Source organism: Bombina bombina, chromosome 3, assembly GCF_027579735.1.
Source record: "Bombina bombina isolate aBomBom1 chromosome 3, aBomBom1.pri, whole genome shotgun sequence".
In the NCBI taxonomy this organism is placed as follows: domain Eukaryota; kingdom Metazoa; phylum Chordata; class Amphibia; order Anura; family Bombinatoridae; genus Bombina; species Bombina bombina.
In genome coordinates, this window is record NC_069501.1 from 988,612,631 (window position 1) to 988,625,607 (window position 12,977).

General features: G+C 41.2%; 1 protein-coding gene across 1 annotated transcript in view; it reads right to left on the reverse strand.

The window, feature by feature from the left end:
• Positions 1–1,037: 1,037 nt before the first annotated feature.
• The window catches only part of PA2G4 (proliferation-associated 2G4), a 78,735-nt gene continuing 66,795 nt past the window's right edge, over positions 1,038–12,977 (reverse strand). The window contains exons 11-13 of the mRNA XM_053708113.1: positions 11,465–11,592; positions 2,096–2,149; positions 1,038–1,591 (exon numbers count right to left, since the gene is read on the reverse strand). Of these exons, the coding sequence (XP_053564088.1) occupies positions 1,538–1,591; positions 2,096–2,149; positions 11,465–11,592 (236 nt within the window). The 3' untranslated portion in view covers positions 1,038–1,537. The remainder of the gene's footprint in view (positions 1,592–2,095; positions 2,150–11,464; positions 11,593–12,977) is intronic.

Genomic DNA, 12,977 nt, shown 5'->3' on the forward strand with positions numbered 1-12,977 from the left:
AGCACATCTCAGACACATGAAAAATAGCATTTCTATTTTATTGCTATAATTTTTAGCTGCTAGGAGGGAAGTAGTGATTACATACAAGTCACATCAAAGGTTACGGTATGCTGTTGTCTTTAGGAGAAAAGGTTCTGTTAACACTAAACAAACCAAAAAGATACCCAACTGCAGAAAGCAAATGCCAGACATAAATTTGGTCAATGATTGCTAATAATTGTTAAAAAACATGTGCAGATTAAATCACATCTACATTCAGTTACTAAACAAGGCAAATCATTCAGATCCTTTTTTTTTTTTTTTTTTAGAAATAAATGAAAGATTTATCTTTTGAATAGATACTATTTAAAAAATACTTTGTAAAACAGCTGGATGCATTTCATAGAAGTGACACTGCCTTACTTTACACCCAAGATCCTATTTTGAAACTAACTTTCAACACATAATCGGAACAGTCATTTCTGATTAACTCTTAAGTTTTTATTTCAAGATAATAGGAAAATCACAAAAATACCAGCTTTAAGTTTTTTTTTTGTTTTGTTTATTTCTATTCAAATAGATAAATCTTGAATGAATTTAAATAATCACATTAATTCATTTTGGAGAAATGTCCCTTTAAATTTAGTAGTTAACACTTCAACCATGGGAATGAATAGGTTAAACAAAGCAAATTGAAATATTTACATAAACTGCTTTTTTGTCATTCCTTTTGATGCAACAAAACATTTTATAAGTGTCAAATTAGTTTGAGGGGGAAGAAAAAAGAAAATCATTTAAAGGTATGGACTGGAACCACTAGAAGTAACCCATTGCTAAAACAAGATCACTGCCTGCGTAAGTGGAAGCAACTTATTTATATAGATTTTAAAAAGTCCTCTGCAACATTAATACAAAAATGTCTCTTGTCCTCCCAGTTTGTGGTTTGCAACCTATACACTGAAGATCCTTCTCGCAATGGAGAAGCAAGTGCTACAAAATAGCTCAAAATAGCATTAAATTATTAAAAAAAAAAAAAAAAAAAAAACCACAACAAAAAAAACATGTGACCGTTTACTGATAGTCAGTTTACGTTCTACATCTGTGCAGCCAAATGAGGCAACACATTTACATTTCAGTATGTTAATATTTCCAGAATTCATGGCAGCAGTGGTATACATATAGGTGATGTTACAATATTATGAGAAATATCCAAAATCACCTAAAAAAAAGGGGCTGAACGACTGGTTTTATGCCAGATTTATTTTTCCATATATATATATATATATATACTTTTGGTTAAGTAGTCTGATGCAGATTCCAAGAAACTCTTGCCTCAAAGTCCATATTTGTATCCAAAGTAAATGGGAAAAACCCAGTCTATTTTCCATGTTTTAGGACTAACCAGGCAGAGGATTTTTATTCTCTTCTTGGTGTAATTATTTTTTATTTTAATCTTTTTTTTTGGGAGGGGGGGGGGGATGGGGGCAGGGAGAGGCAAAATACAGATACTAAAAAATGAACTGGCAGGTTGGAGTCAAAAGCCTCAGGAGAAACTGCTTCAATCTGTGCCTTCATTTTCCTCAACGGTGGCATTTTCGGCATTCTTGGAAGCCTGAAACAAAGAAATTGAAAGAGGTAATATGGAAATCTCATTATTTTCCAACAGGATGAAACTGTGCATAAGCCTACTAGTTGCCCGTGCAATGCTTGCAGCATTCAGCTCTTTTTGGAGCCACATTATTGTGAAAGTGAAACACTAAGGTCTGTGCAAAGCCACAAGAATAAACACTGCTCCAAGAAGAGCCGAATCCCGCGAGCAGCTGCCGTCGGCATTCAACCATAACAAATGTTCAGAATGCACAGGTCTAAGGCCTGGAATAAGCTGGTATTTTATATTAAGTGTGATCTCAGTATATTCAACTGCAGACACTGAAAAGTAGATGTGTGCGCCTCACACAGACAAAAGCACAAAGCAATTACAAGCCAAAAAAGTCTGTGCAGAGTTTATTTTTTATTTTTTAAAAATGATCTAAAAATGTTGAGCATTTTAAAAAGCACCATCTTTTTTAAATCTACACACTGTATTTCATACAACTACAAATACTAGCTATAATACCTTCTTTTTCTTCTTCTTCTGGGTCTTTCGGCTTGCTGAACTTTGTAGGAGTGCCTTTATTAAAAACAAAATACATACAAATAAGCAGAACCCATTGACTTTTATAGAATCATGTTTAAATCTGGGCTATAAGCAATGTGGTACAGGGATAATCAAATACTACAGGACACAAGCTAAATAAGTTTACCTTTACATTATTTAATAAAACGTTCCTGAAATTTGGAAATTTTAGAATACATTTACACAGCACGCAAAGGGACATTGTACTGTAAAATTGTTGTTTCCCCCCTTAATGTTACCAATGACTTGTTATAATAGCTGTAGAGAAAAGTGTATTGGAAATGTTCCTTTGGGTTTATTTTTGTATATGAAATATCTGCTTCTGCTGAATGAAGTCCCAAACAATTGTTCTCAAGAACATGACTATATAAATAGGCTGAGCCTGCAGGAATAGCAGACCTAATCTTACCTCTTAACATTCAGTCATCCTTATAACTCTATACAAAATGGTCAATAATTGGAGAACAATTGAAAGGAAAAATTGTATTACCCATCTTCAACCCCCACTGAAAACTGGATTGCTGCCTCATTCACATAAAAAACAGAATTTATGCTTACCTGATAAATTACTTTCTCTTGCGGTGTATCCAGTCCACGGATTCATCCTTTACTTGTGGGATATTCTCATTCCCTACAGGAAGTGGCAAAAAGAGCACACAGCAGAGCTGTCCATATAGCTCCTCCTCTAGCTCCACCCCCCAGTCATTCGACCAAAGGTTAGGAAGAAAAAGGAGAAACCATAGGGTGCAGTGGTGACTGTAGTTTAAACAAATTTTTTTTACCTGACTTAAATGCCAGGGTGGGTCGTGGACTGGATACACTGCAAGAGAAAGTAATTTATCAGGTAAGCAGAAATTCTGTTTTCTCTTGCAAGGTGTATCCAGTCCACGGATTCATCCTTTACTTGTGGGATACCAATACCAAAGCTTTAGGACACGGATGAAGGGAGGGAACAAGACAGGTACCTTAAACAGAAGGCACCACTGCTTGCAAAACCTCTCCCCCAAAAATAGCCTCCGAAGAAGCAAAAGTATTGAATTTATAAAATTTGGCAAAAGTATGCAGTGAAGACCAAGTCGCTGCCTTACAAATCTGTTCAACAGAAGCCTCATTTTTGAAAGCCCATGTGGAAGCCACTGCTCTGGTAGAATGAGCAGTAATTCTTTCAGGAGGCTGCTGGCCAGCAGTCTCATAGGCCAAACGGATGATGCTTTTCAGCCAAAAGGAAAGAGGTAGCAGTCGCTTTCTGACCTCTCCTCTTACCAGAATAGATAACAAACAAGGAAGATGTTTGTCTGAAATCCTTAGTTGCTTGTAAATAGAACTTTAAAGCACGAACTACATCAAGATTGTGTAAAAGACGTTCCTTCTTCGAAGATGGATTAGGACACAGAGAAGGATTAACTGTGCACAGTAGATAGTTTTAAGCATTTGTAAACTGTTACCAAGTAAAACATATTGGACTAAGAGTGCTGGTGTGAGATATCTTTATTTTCTCTTTTTTTATATTGATTCTGACTAAAGCCTGAGCAAACGCTTGAACGTCTGGTACCTCTGCCAGACGCTAGTGTAACAGGATAGACAAAGCAGATATTTGTCCTTTTAAGGAACTAGCTGACAATCCTTTCTCCAATCCTTCTTGGAGAAAGGACAATATCCTGGGAATCCTAATTTTACTCCATGAGTAACCCTTGGATTCACACCAACAAAGATATTTCCGCCATATCTTATGGTAGATTTTCCTGGTGACAGGCTTTCTAGCCTGAATCAGAGTATCTATAACTGACTCAGAGAACCTACGCTTTGATAGAACTAAGCGTTCAATCTCCAAGCAGTCAGACGTAGAGAAACTAGATTTGGATGCTTGAACGGACCCTGTATTAGAAGATCCTGCCTCATTGGCAGTGTCCATGGTGGGACAGATGACATGTCCACTAGGTCTGCATACCAAGTCCTGCGTGGCCACGCAGGCGCTATCAGAATCACCAAAGCCTTCTCCTGCTTGATTCTGGCGACCAGACGCGGGAGGAGAGGAAACGGTGGAAAAACATAAGCCAGATTGAAGGACCAAGGCGCTGCTAGAGCATCTATCAATACCGCCTTGGGGTCCCGGGACCTGGACCCGTAGAGAGGAAGTTTGGCGTTCTGACGGGACGCCATCAGATCCAATTCTGGAATGCCCCATAGCTGAGTCAGCTGGGCAAATACCTCCAGGTGGAGTTCCCACTCCCCCGGGTGAAAAGTCTGACGACTTAGAAAATCCGCCTCCCAGTTGTCTACTCCTGGGATGTGAATTGCTGAGAGATGGCAGGAGTGATCCTCCGCCCACCCGATTATTTTGGTTACTTCCGTCATCGCTAGGGAACTCTTTGTTCCCCCCTGATGATTGACGTAAGCTACAGTCGTGATGTTGTCAGACTGAAATCTGATGAATTTTGCCGCAGCTAGTTGAGGCCATGCCTGAAGAGCGTTGAATATCGCCCTCAGTTCCAGAATGTTTATCGGGAGAAGTGTTTCTTCCCGAGACCATAAGCCCTGAGCTTTCAGGGAGTCCCAGACCACACCCCAGCCTAACAGACTGGCGTCGGTCGTTACAATGACCCACCCTGGCCTGCGGAAACATATTCCCTGAGACAGGTGGTCCTGAGACAACCACCAGAGAAGAGAATCTCTGGTCTCCTGGTGCAACTGAATTTGAGGAGACAAATCTGCATAATCCCCATTCCACTGTTTGAGCATGCATAGTTGCAGCGGTCTGAGGTGTATCCGAGCAAAAGGGACTATGTCCACTGCCGCTACCATTAATCCGATTGTCTCCATGCACTGAGCCACAGATGGCCGGGGAATGGAATGAAGAACTCGGCAAGTAGTTAACAGTTTTAATTTTCTGACCTCCGTCAGAAATATTTTAATTTCTACCGAGTCTATATTAGAGTCCCTAGGAAGGGAACCCTTGTGAGAGAGGGGAAAGAACTCTTTTTGATGTTCACCTTCCACCCGTGAGACCTCAGAAATGCCAGTACAATCTCCGTGTGAGACTTGGCTCTTTGGAAAGATGGCGCCTGAATTAAAATGTCATCTAGGTAAGGCGCCACTGCTATGCCCCACGGTCTTAGCACTGCCAGAAGGGACCCTAGCACCTTTGTGAAAATTCTGGGAGCAGTGGCTAAGCCGAAAGGAAGAGCCATAAACTGGTAATGCTTGTCCAGAAAGGCGAACCTGAGAAACTGGTGATGATCTTTGTGGATAGGAATGTGTAGGTATGCATCCTTTAGATCCACGGTAGTCATATATTGACCTTCCTGGATCATTGGTAAGATTGTCCGAATGGTCTCCATTTTGAAAGATGGGACTCTGAGGAATCTGTTTAGAATTTTGAGAGCCAGGATGGGTCTGAAAGTTCCCTCTTTTTTGGGAACGACAAACAGGTCTGAGTAAAAACCCAGCCCTTGTTCCACGATTGGAACTGGGTGGATCACTCCCATTGTATGTAGATCTGCTACACAGCGTAAAAACGCCTCTTTCTTTGATCTGTAGCCAGACGAGAAATGTGGAACCTCCCCCTTGGAGGAGAACCCTTGAATTCTAGAAGATATCCCTGGGATACAATATCTAATGCCCAAGGATCGTGTACATCTCTTGCCAGGCCTGAGCGAAGAGAGAGTCTGCCCCTACTAGATCCAGTCCCGGATCGGGGGCTACCCCTTCATGCTGTCTTGGTGGCAGCTGCAGGCTTTTTGGCCTGTTTCCCCTTATTCCAGCCCTGGTAAGGTTTCCAAGTTGCCTTGGGCTGTGAAGCGTTACCCTCTTGCTTTGCAGCCGGAGAGGATAAAGCGGGGCCGTTCCTGAAATTACGAAAGGAACGAAAATTAGCTTTGTTCTTTGTCTTAAAGGACTTGTCCTGAGGGAGAGCATGGCCTTTTCCCCCGGTGATTTCTGAAATAATCTCTTTCAATTCAGGCCCGAAGAGGGTCTTTCCTTTGAAAGGGATGTTCAAAAGCTTGGATTTAGACTACACATCGGCCGACCAGGACTTTAGCCATAGTGCCCTGCGCGCCAAAATGGCGAAACCTGAATTTTTTGCTGCTAACTTAGCTATTTGGAAAGCGGCGTCAGTGATAAAAGAATTAGCTAGCTTAAGAGCCTTAATTCTATCCATAATTTCCTCATATGAGGTCTCCGTCTGGAGCGAGTCTTCCAGTGCCTCAAACCAGAAAGCGGCTGCAGTAGTTACAGGAATAATGCAGGCAATAGGCTGGAGAAGAAAATCTTGTTGAACAAAAATTTTCTTAAGTAAACCCTCTAACTTCTTATCCATAGGGTCTTTGAAAGCACAACTGTCTTCAATTGGTATGGTTGTGCGTTTAGCAAGTGAAGAAACAGCCCCCTCCACCTTAGGGACCGTCTGCCACGAGTCCCGCGTGGTGTCAGATAAGGGGAACATTTTCTTAAAAACAGGAGGGGGAACAAAGGGAACACCTGGTCTATCCCACTCCCTAGTAACGATATCCGCAATCCTCTTAGGGACCGTGTAAACAGGGACCTCTAGGTACTTGTCCATTTTACACAATTTCTCTGGGATCACCAAAGGGTCGCAGTCATCCAGAGTAGCTAATACCTCCCTAAGCAAAACGCAGAGGTGTTCTAGTTTAAAATTTAAAAGCTAATGTATCTGAATCTGTCTGAGGAGGAACCCTTCCTGAATCAGAGACTCCTCCCTCAGACATCAAATCCCTCGCTCCCACTTCAGAGCGTTGTGAGGGTATATCGGATACGGCTACCAAAGCGTCAGAATGCTCATAATCTGTTCTTAAAACGGAGCTATCACGCTTTGCGGGTAACACGGGCAGTTTAGATAAGAAGGTTGTAAGAGAATTATCCATGACTGCCGCTAAGTCTTGTAATGTAAAAGGGTTAGACGCACTAGAGGTACTAGGCGTCGCTTGCGCGGGCGTAACTGGTTGTGACACTTGGGGAGAGGCAGACGGGCTACCCTCGTTACCGTCAGTCTGAGAATCATCTTGGGCCACATTCTTAAGTGCAACAATATGATCTTTAAAGTGTATAGACATATCAGTACAAGTGGGACACATTCTGAGAGGGGGTTCCACCATGGCTTCTAAACACATTGAACAAGGATTTTCCTTAGTGTCAGACATGTTTAACAGACTAGTAGTATACACAAACAGGCTTGGAAATCACTTTAATCAAATAAAAAACACAATTTGAAAAAACGTTACTGTGCCTTTAAGTGATAAAAAGAGCACACAATTTTACAAAAAAGTAAAAAATGCGGGGGGCGGAGCTAGCCAGCAGCAGAGGCAGACGTGTGGATCTGTAGCTCTCTGCACAATTTGATAAAAAACCTGTTTTTCCAGACTCAGATACTCCATAAATCTATACTAAGCATGGGAGCCTTGTGCCTATTGACTTGCTATTATCGGATTTGAAGCTGATAACATGAAGAAAGATTTTTGGGGAATATAACGGTGGAAGGGACGACTGAGACAGAACTCATTGAGAAGCGGCCATCTTATTGCCCTCGTGGCCCTTTCTACCTAGACCAGCTCAACCTTCTTCACATCTGTTAATTTCCCGGTATAATACACCACGACCCATACAGTGGCGGCTATGGAGTACCTCTATAATGAGATAGCTGCAGCGTTCAGGGCCACAGAAAGAGACATCCATCACATAATACGCAGTTATCTTTCCTACCGACACCCATCTTGTGGGACTGAAGCGAGCTTGCAGACGAAGCATGTATGCGGCACAATACTGCATGAAGCTACACCTATTAGTGCACGATCAGTTGTGCCGACTTTGCAAGGAAACCCGGTGCGGCCACCAGTGGAGGGGCACAGATCACGAATGGCCAGTATGCCCATGTGGTCGTCAGCTAAAAAGACCGCTGCCGGATATATTTCTCAGCCTAGGCTGACCGCAGCAGAGATAAGGAGAAGAGCTAGACCAAGACGGGAGACATATGATACTAGTGCTGCAGATACTAGGGGCCTGCGGAGCAACACTACTGAAGAGCCTAACCTGGTTCTGCTTGAAGCGGAGGACACGTTGTCTATGATTGCTATGAAGGGAGAATTAGTGTTATGCGGTGAGGCCCTGGGTGATAATCAAGAATGGGACCTGGCCTGCCGAAAAGTTCCATATTTCCAGCTTTTTTTTATTGAGGTGAGACCACATACCCCCGGACTGATTCTTAAATCACTTTGGTGTAAAGGGGAACCGGGAGATAACCCTGAAACCATACTGGACTGTCATGGCTGTGATTTCTCCTGCCTCCAGAGATCCGGAGTGGGCTAAGCCACACAGACTTACATCAGCTGATGCGGATTTCTGGGTCTGCAAAGAGACCCTGGAGATCTCAGTAAAGTTCAGCCTGTCTGAGTTTGTTTTTGCTCTGTTGACGTTCCCATTAAAGTTCCATATTGACTATGTAGATATATGCAAATATAGATGCACTAAGGACTTTCAACTTGTTTAACCTGATAGCCTTAACGACACAGTTGGGTAAATTTGTTCTATAAGTTTTAACTGTTTGTGCAGTTTGGCCCTCTACTGTATACTGTTGCTGTTACTAAGCTTTCTATGTTTTTGATAGCTACCTTACAATTATGTGTAATGCCAATATACTTATCTCTAGCTATCACAAAATATTATAGTATAGTTCCATGAAACTATAGGCATTCACTGCTATTACTGTTTATAGTTTTATACATGTGTCCCTTAGACAAACGGTGGTTATTATAAATATGCTGACAGACAGATTTCCCCTATGGCGACTCTAGAGTCACTTTGTCTGTGATTATTAACTGGGTAATGAGAGCAGTGTTTAACTCCTCTATATACTATCCCATTCTCTATCAGGTATGAGGGTTTTACTTTGAGAGATTTTATTTCTTTGAACTATATACCACTCTCAATCAGTAAGCTTAGATTATTAGTAATATGTTTATACTACTTCTACTGTGTACCTATATTATAACAATATGTTTCTTTTAATTAAGTATAATTTGGTACTGATAGGCTTTCACATTCTGTACAACAACTAATCCTTCTCATATACTATAGCACTGTTTGACATGGGGGCTGGTGTGCTGTCTACGGCCGAGGCAGCATGTCTCAACCCTTATGCTTATTGAAGTTAAAGTTAACGTTAGAATGTTTATATTTCAACATACTATATCAAAATGTACTGCTTTTTTTTTTTTTTTTTTTTTTTTTGAGATGTATTTAGGTACAAATTTCTTGTATATATTTTTCCAAAGCAAAACGGATAGCCCTTAAATGTTTACACCTGAGCACCCATCAATTCAGTTATTTAGGCTAGTTGTAAATTTCTTTTCATCACAGTCCTATTTAAATAGTCTTGAACAAGTTGCTGGTTGGCCCCGATTCCCCCCCTGGGGGTCTACCCCCAGTATTGGTTTAGTAACTAAACTCAGGAACGTAGATTCCCTCGACTTACCCGGCCATTTAACAAATGGCTATCATAATATAGCGGCTAGTAATACTCCTACATATGCATTATATACTGTTAGTCTCACTCTTCTATTTTTTCATTATACATTTTCTAAGCGACTAGAGATCTGAGTGAGGTCTCTTTAGTTTGAGGAGTGTGCTTTGTATACGGGCTATAATTATGGCCCTATAGGTTCTATACTTGGCAATTTTACATACATATGGATGAATATAGACCCAAGGGCTTTACAGTGGCCCTATATGCTAATTTAGAAAATTTGAGGTCACTTTCTTAGGCTTTAATAACCACATAGGCAGAATTTTAATGCCAGCATTTTCTTTGACTCTGAACTGTATGTTTTTGTTTTTCTATGCTTTATAATATGGAGATAATCTGTGGTTTATGTATAGTACTGCATATCAATGTTATTGGCCCTTACGGGTTGAGGGCCTCTGTAAATGTAAATGTTTATCTTGTACTGACTTATATATTACCTCAATAAAAAAAATTAAAACAAAAAAAAAAAAAAAAAAAGTAAAAAATGCAGCAATCCTTTTGAAATTTTTACAGTATGTACCTAAAGCTTTAATAAGATTGCACCACAAGTTGCAGAACGATTAACCCCTTAATGCCCAAACCGGAGCAGCCTAAAGCCAACACCCGGTTAAAATTACTACAGCACCTTGCCACAGCCTTGCTGTGGCCCTACCTGCCCTTAGGGAACAGATTTGGGGGAATATAGCTTCTTTAAGGCCCTCAAACCGCAGCAGGACCCTCCATGTGAAGCAGCATGAACTTCTCTGCAATTCTAAGTGCGCATCTGAGGCGCAAAATTAGGCCCCTCCCACTCTACTCCGGAGCTGTGAGGCCTACTAAATCACTCCTTAGTGAATAAAAAACAGCCATGTGGGTAATAACCCCAGAAAGAACACAAAAGGGCTTTCAAAGTGTCTTGCAAAACGATTTTTCCTTAGCTAAACAATCGATTGCCCTGCATAAGTGTCAACCAGTATATTAGCCCTATTATGTAAGCATTCAATTCCTTACCGAGTCTGTGAACATAGCTTACCCTCCCCTCATGGGGATATTGTCAGTCTCTTCTAGCATTATCTCAGTCTTGTCTAGAAATAAATGACTGAACATACCTTATTGCAGATCACCCTGCAAACTGTTCCCCCCAACTGAAGTTTTCTGGTACTCCTCAGTCCTGTGTGGGAACAGCAGTGGATTTTAGTTACAACATGCTAAAATCATTTTCCTCTCAGCAGAAATCTTCATCACTTTTCTGCTAGAGAGTAAATAGTACAAACCGGTACCATTTAAAAATAACAAACTTTTGATTGAAGATAATAAAACTACAATTCTAACACCACATTCACTTTACCCTCCCGAGAGAGACCCTAGTGCTTAGAGCCGGTAAAGAGAATGACTGGGGGGTGGAGCTAGAGGGGGAGCTATATGGACAGCTCTGCTGTGTGCTCGCTTTGCCACTTCCTGTAGGGAATGAGAATATCCCACAAGTAAAGGATGAATCCGTGGACTGGATACACCTTGCAAGAGAAAAAAACAAAACACACACCTTTCCATAGAGAACATTAAAGTATACTTAAGTATTCATTTAATATCAGTATACGTGGTGGGCAAAACATAAGTATGGTAAAACAAAAAAGTGTGAGAGAGCCATTACTAAACAATTTGATTCACTCAAGCATGTAGACAAGAAATTGGGAACACAATGCAAAGAAAATGTACCAGTATAAGGTCCCTTTAATACAGAAAATATACATCTAAGTACCTGTCAGGTATTTCTACATAAATGGTATACAAACCTTCAATTCAGCATCCTGCACCTCAAACTCAGACTTGTAAACATCTGGTTCAAATGGCCCACTGGTAATCCTCATAGGACCGTTGGGCATTAAGAGAACTGTGAACTTGAACTGTGCAACAAACTCGCCTGAAAACCAGAACAAAGGAGCAGAAAAACACCCAGAATTAAAAAAAGAAAAAAAAGAAAAAAGTTGACTTCTAAAACAAATGTCATAACTGATAACCCCTTAGTATGAATAAACTGCCTTTAAAGGGACATAATACTCATATGCTAAATCACTTGAAACTGATGCACTATAACTGTAAAAAGCAGACAGGAAAATATCACCTGAGCATCTCTATGTAAAAAAGAAAGATATTTTACCTCACAATCTCCTCAGCTCAGCAGAGTAAGTTCTGTGTAAAAAGTTATACTCAGCTGCTGCTCAGCTGCAGGTAAAAAAAGAAAAATGAAGAAATGAACAGCAGCCAATCAGCAGCACTGAGGTTATGAACTCTTTTACTGTGAACTCATGAGATTTGACTTAAAGGGACAGTAAACCTAAAAAATAATGTTATATAATTCTGCACATAGTGCAGAATTATATAACATTATTTTACTGCTATAGTTATAAAACCCTTTTTTCCCTTTTAATATTTAAAAAACATGCCGCTTTTACAGACCCGCTCTCTGCTGAGCGGGTCTGGTTTTTTTAGTCAGCGCATCGGGCCAGCTGTATAGTCACAGCCCGGCCCGACCGCGCCATAACATTAAGTGAAGCTCGCTCCTGTTGTCAGACAGAGCAGGAGCGAGCTGCACTTAGTCTTATGGCGCGGTCGGGCTGGGCTGTGACTATACAGCTGGCCCGATGCGCTGACTAAAAAAAAAAACAGAATTTATGTTTACCTGATAAATTACTTTCTCCAACGGTGTGTCCGGTCCACGGCGTCATCCTTACTTGTGGGATATTCTCTTCCCCAACAGGAAATGGCAAAGAGCCCAGCAAAGCTGGTCACATGATCCCTCCTAGGCTCCGCCTTCCCCAGTCATTCGACCGACGTAAAGGAGGAATATTTGCATAGGAGAAATCATATGATACCGTGGTGACTGTAGTTAAAGGAAATAAATCATCAGACCTGATTAAAAAACCAGGGCGGGCCGTGGACCGGACACACCGTTGGAGAAAGTAATTTATCAGGTAAACATAAATTCTGTTTTCTCCAACATAGGTGTGTCCGGTCCACGGCGTCATCCTTACTTGTGGGAACCAATACCAAAGCTTTAGGACACGGATGATGGGAGGGAGCAAATCAGGTCACCTAGATGGAAGGCACCACGGTTTGCAAAACCTTTCTCCCAAAAATAGCCTCAGAAGAAGCAAAAGTATCAAATTTGTAAAATTTGGTAAAAGTGTGCAGTGAGGACCAAGTCGCTGCCTTACATATCTGATCAACAGAAGCCTCGTTCTTGAAGGCCCATGTGGAAGCCACGGCCCTAGTGGAATGAGCTGTGATTCTTTCAGGAGGCTGCCG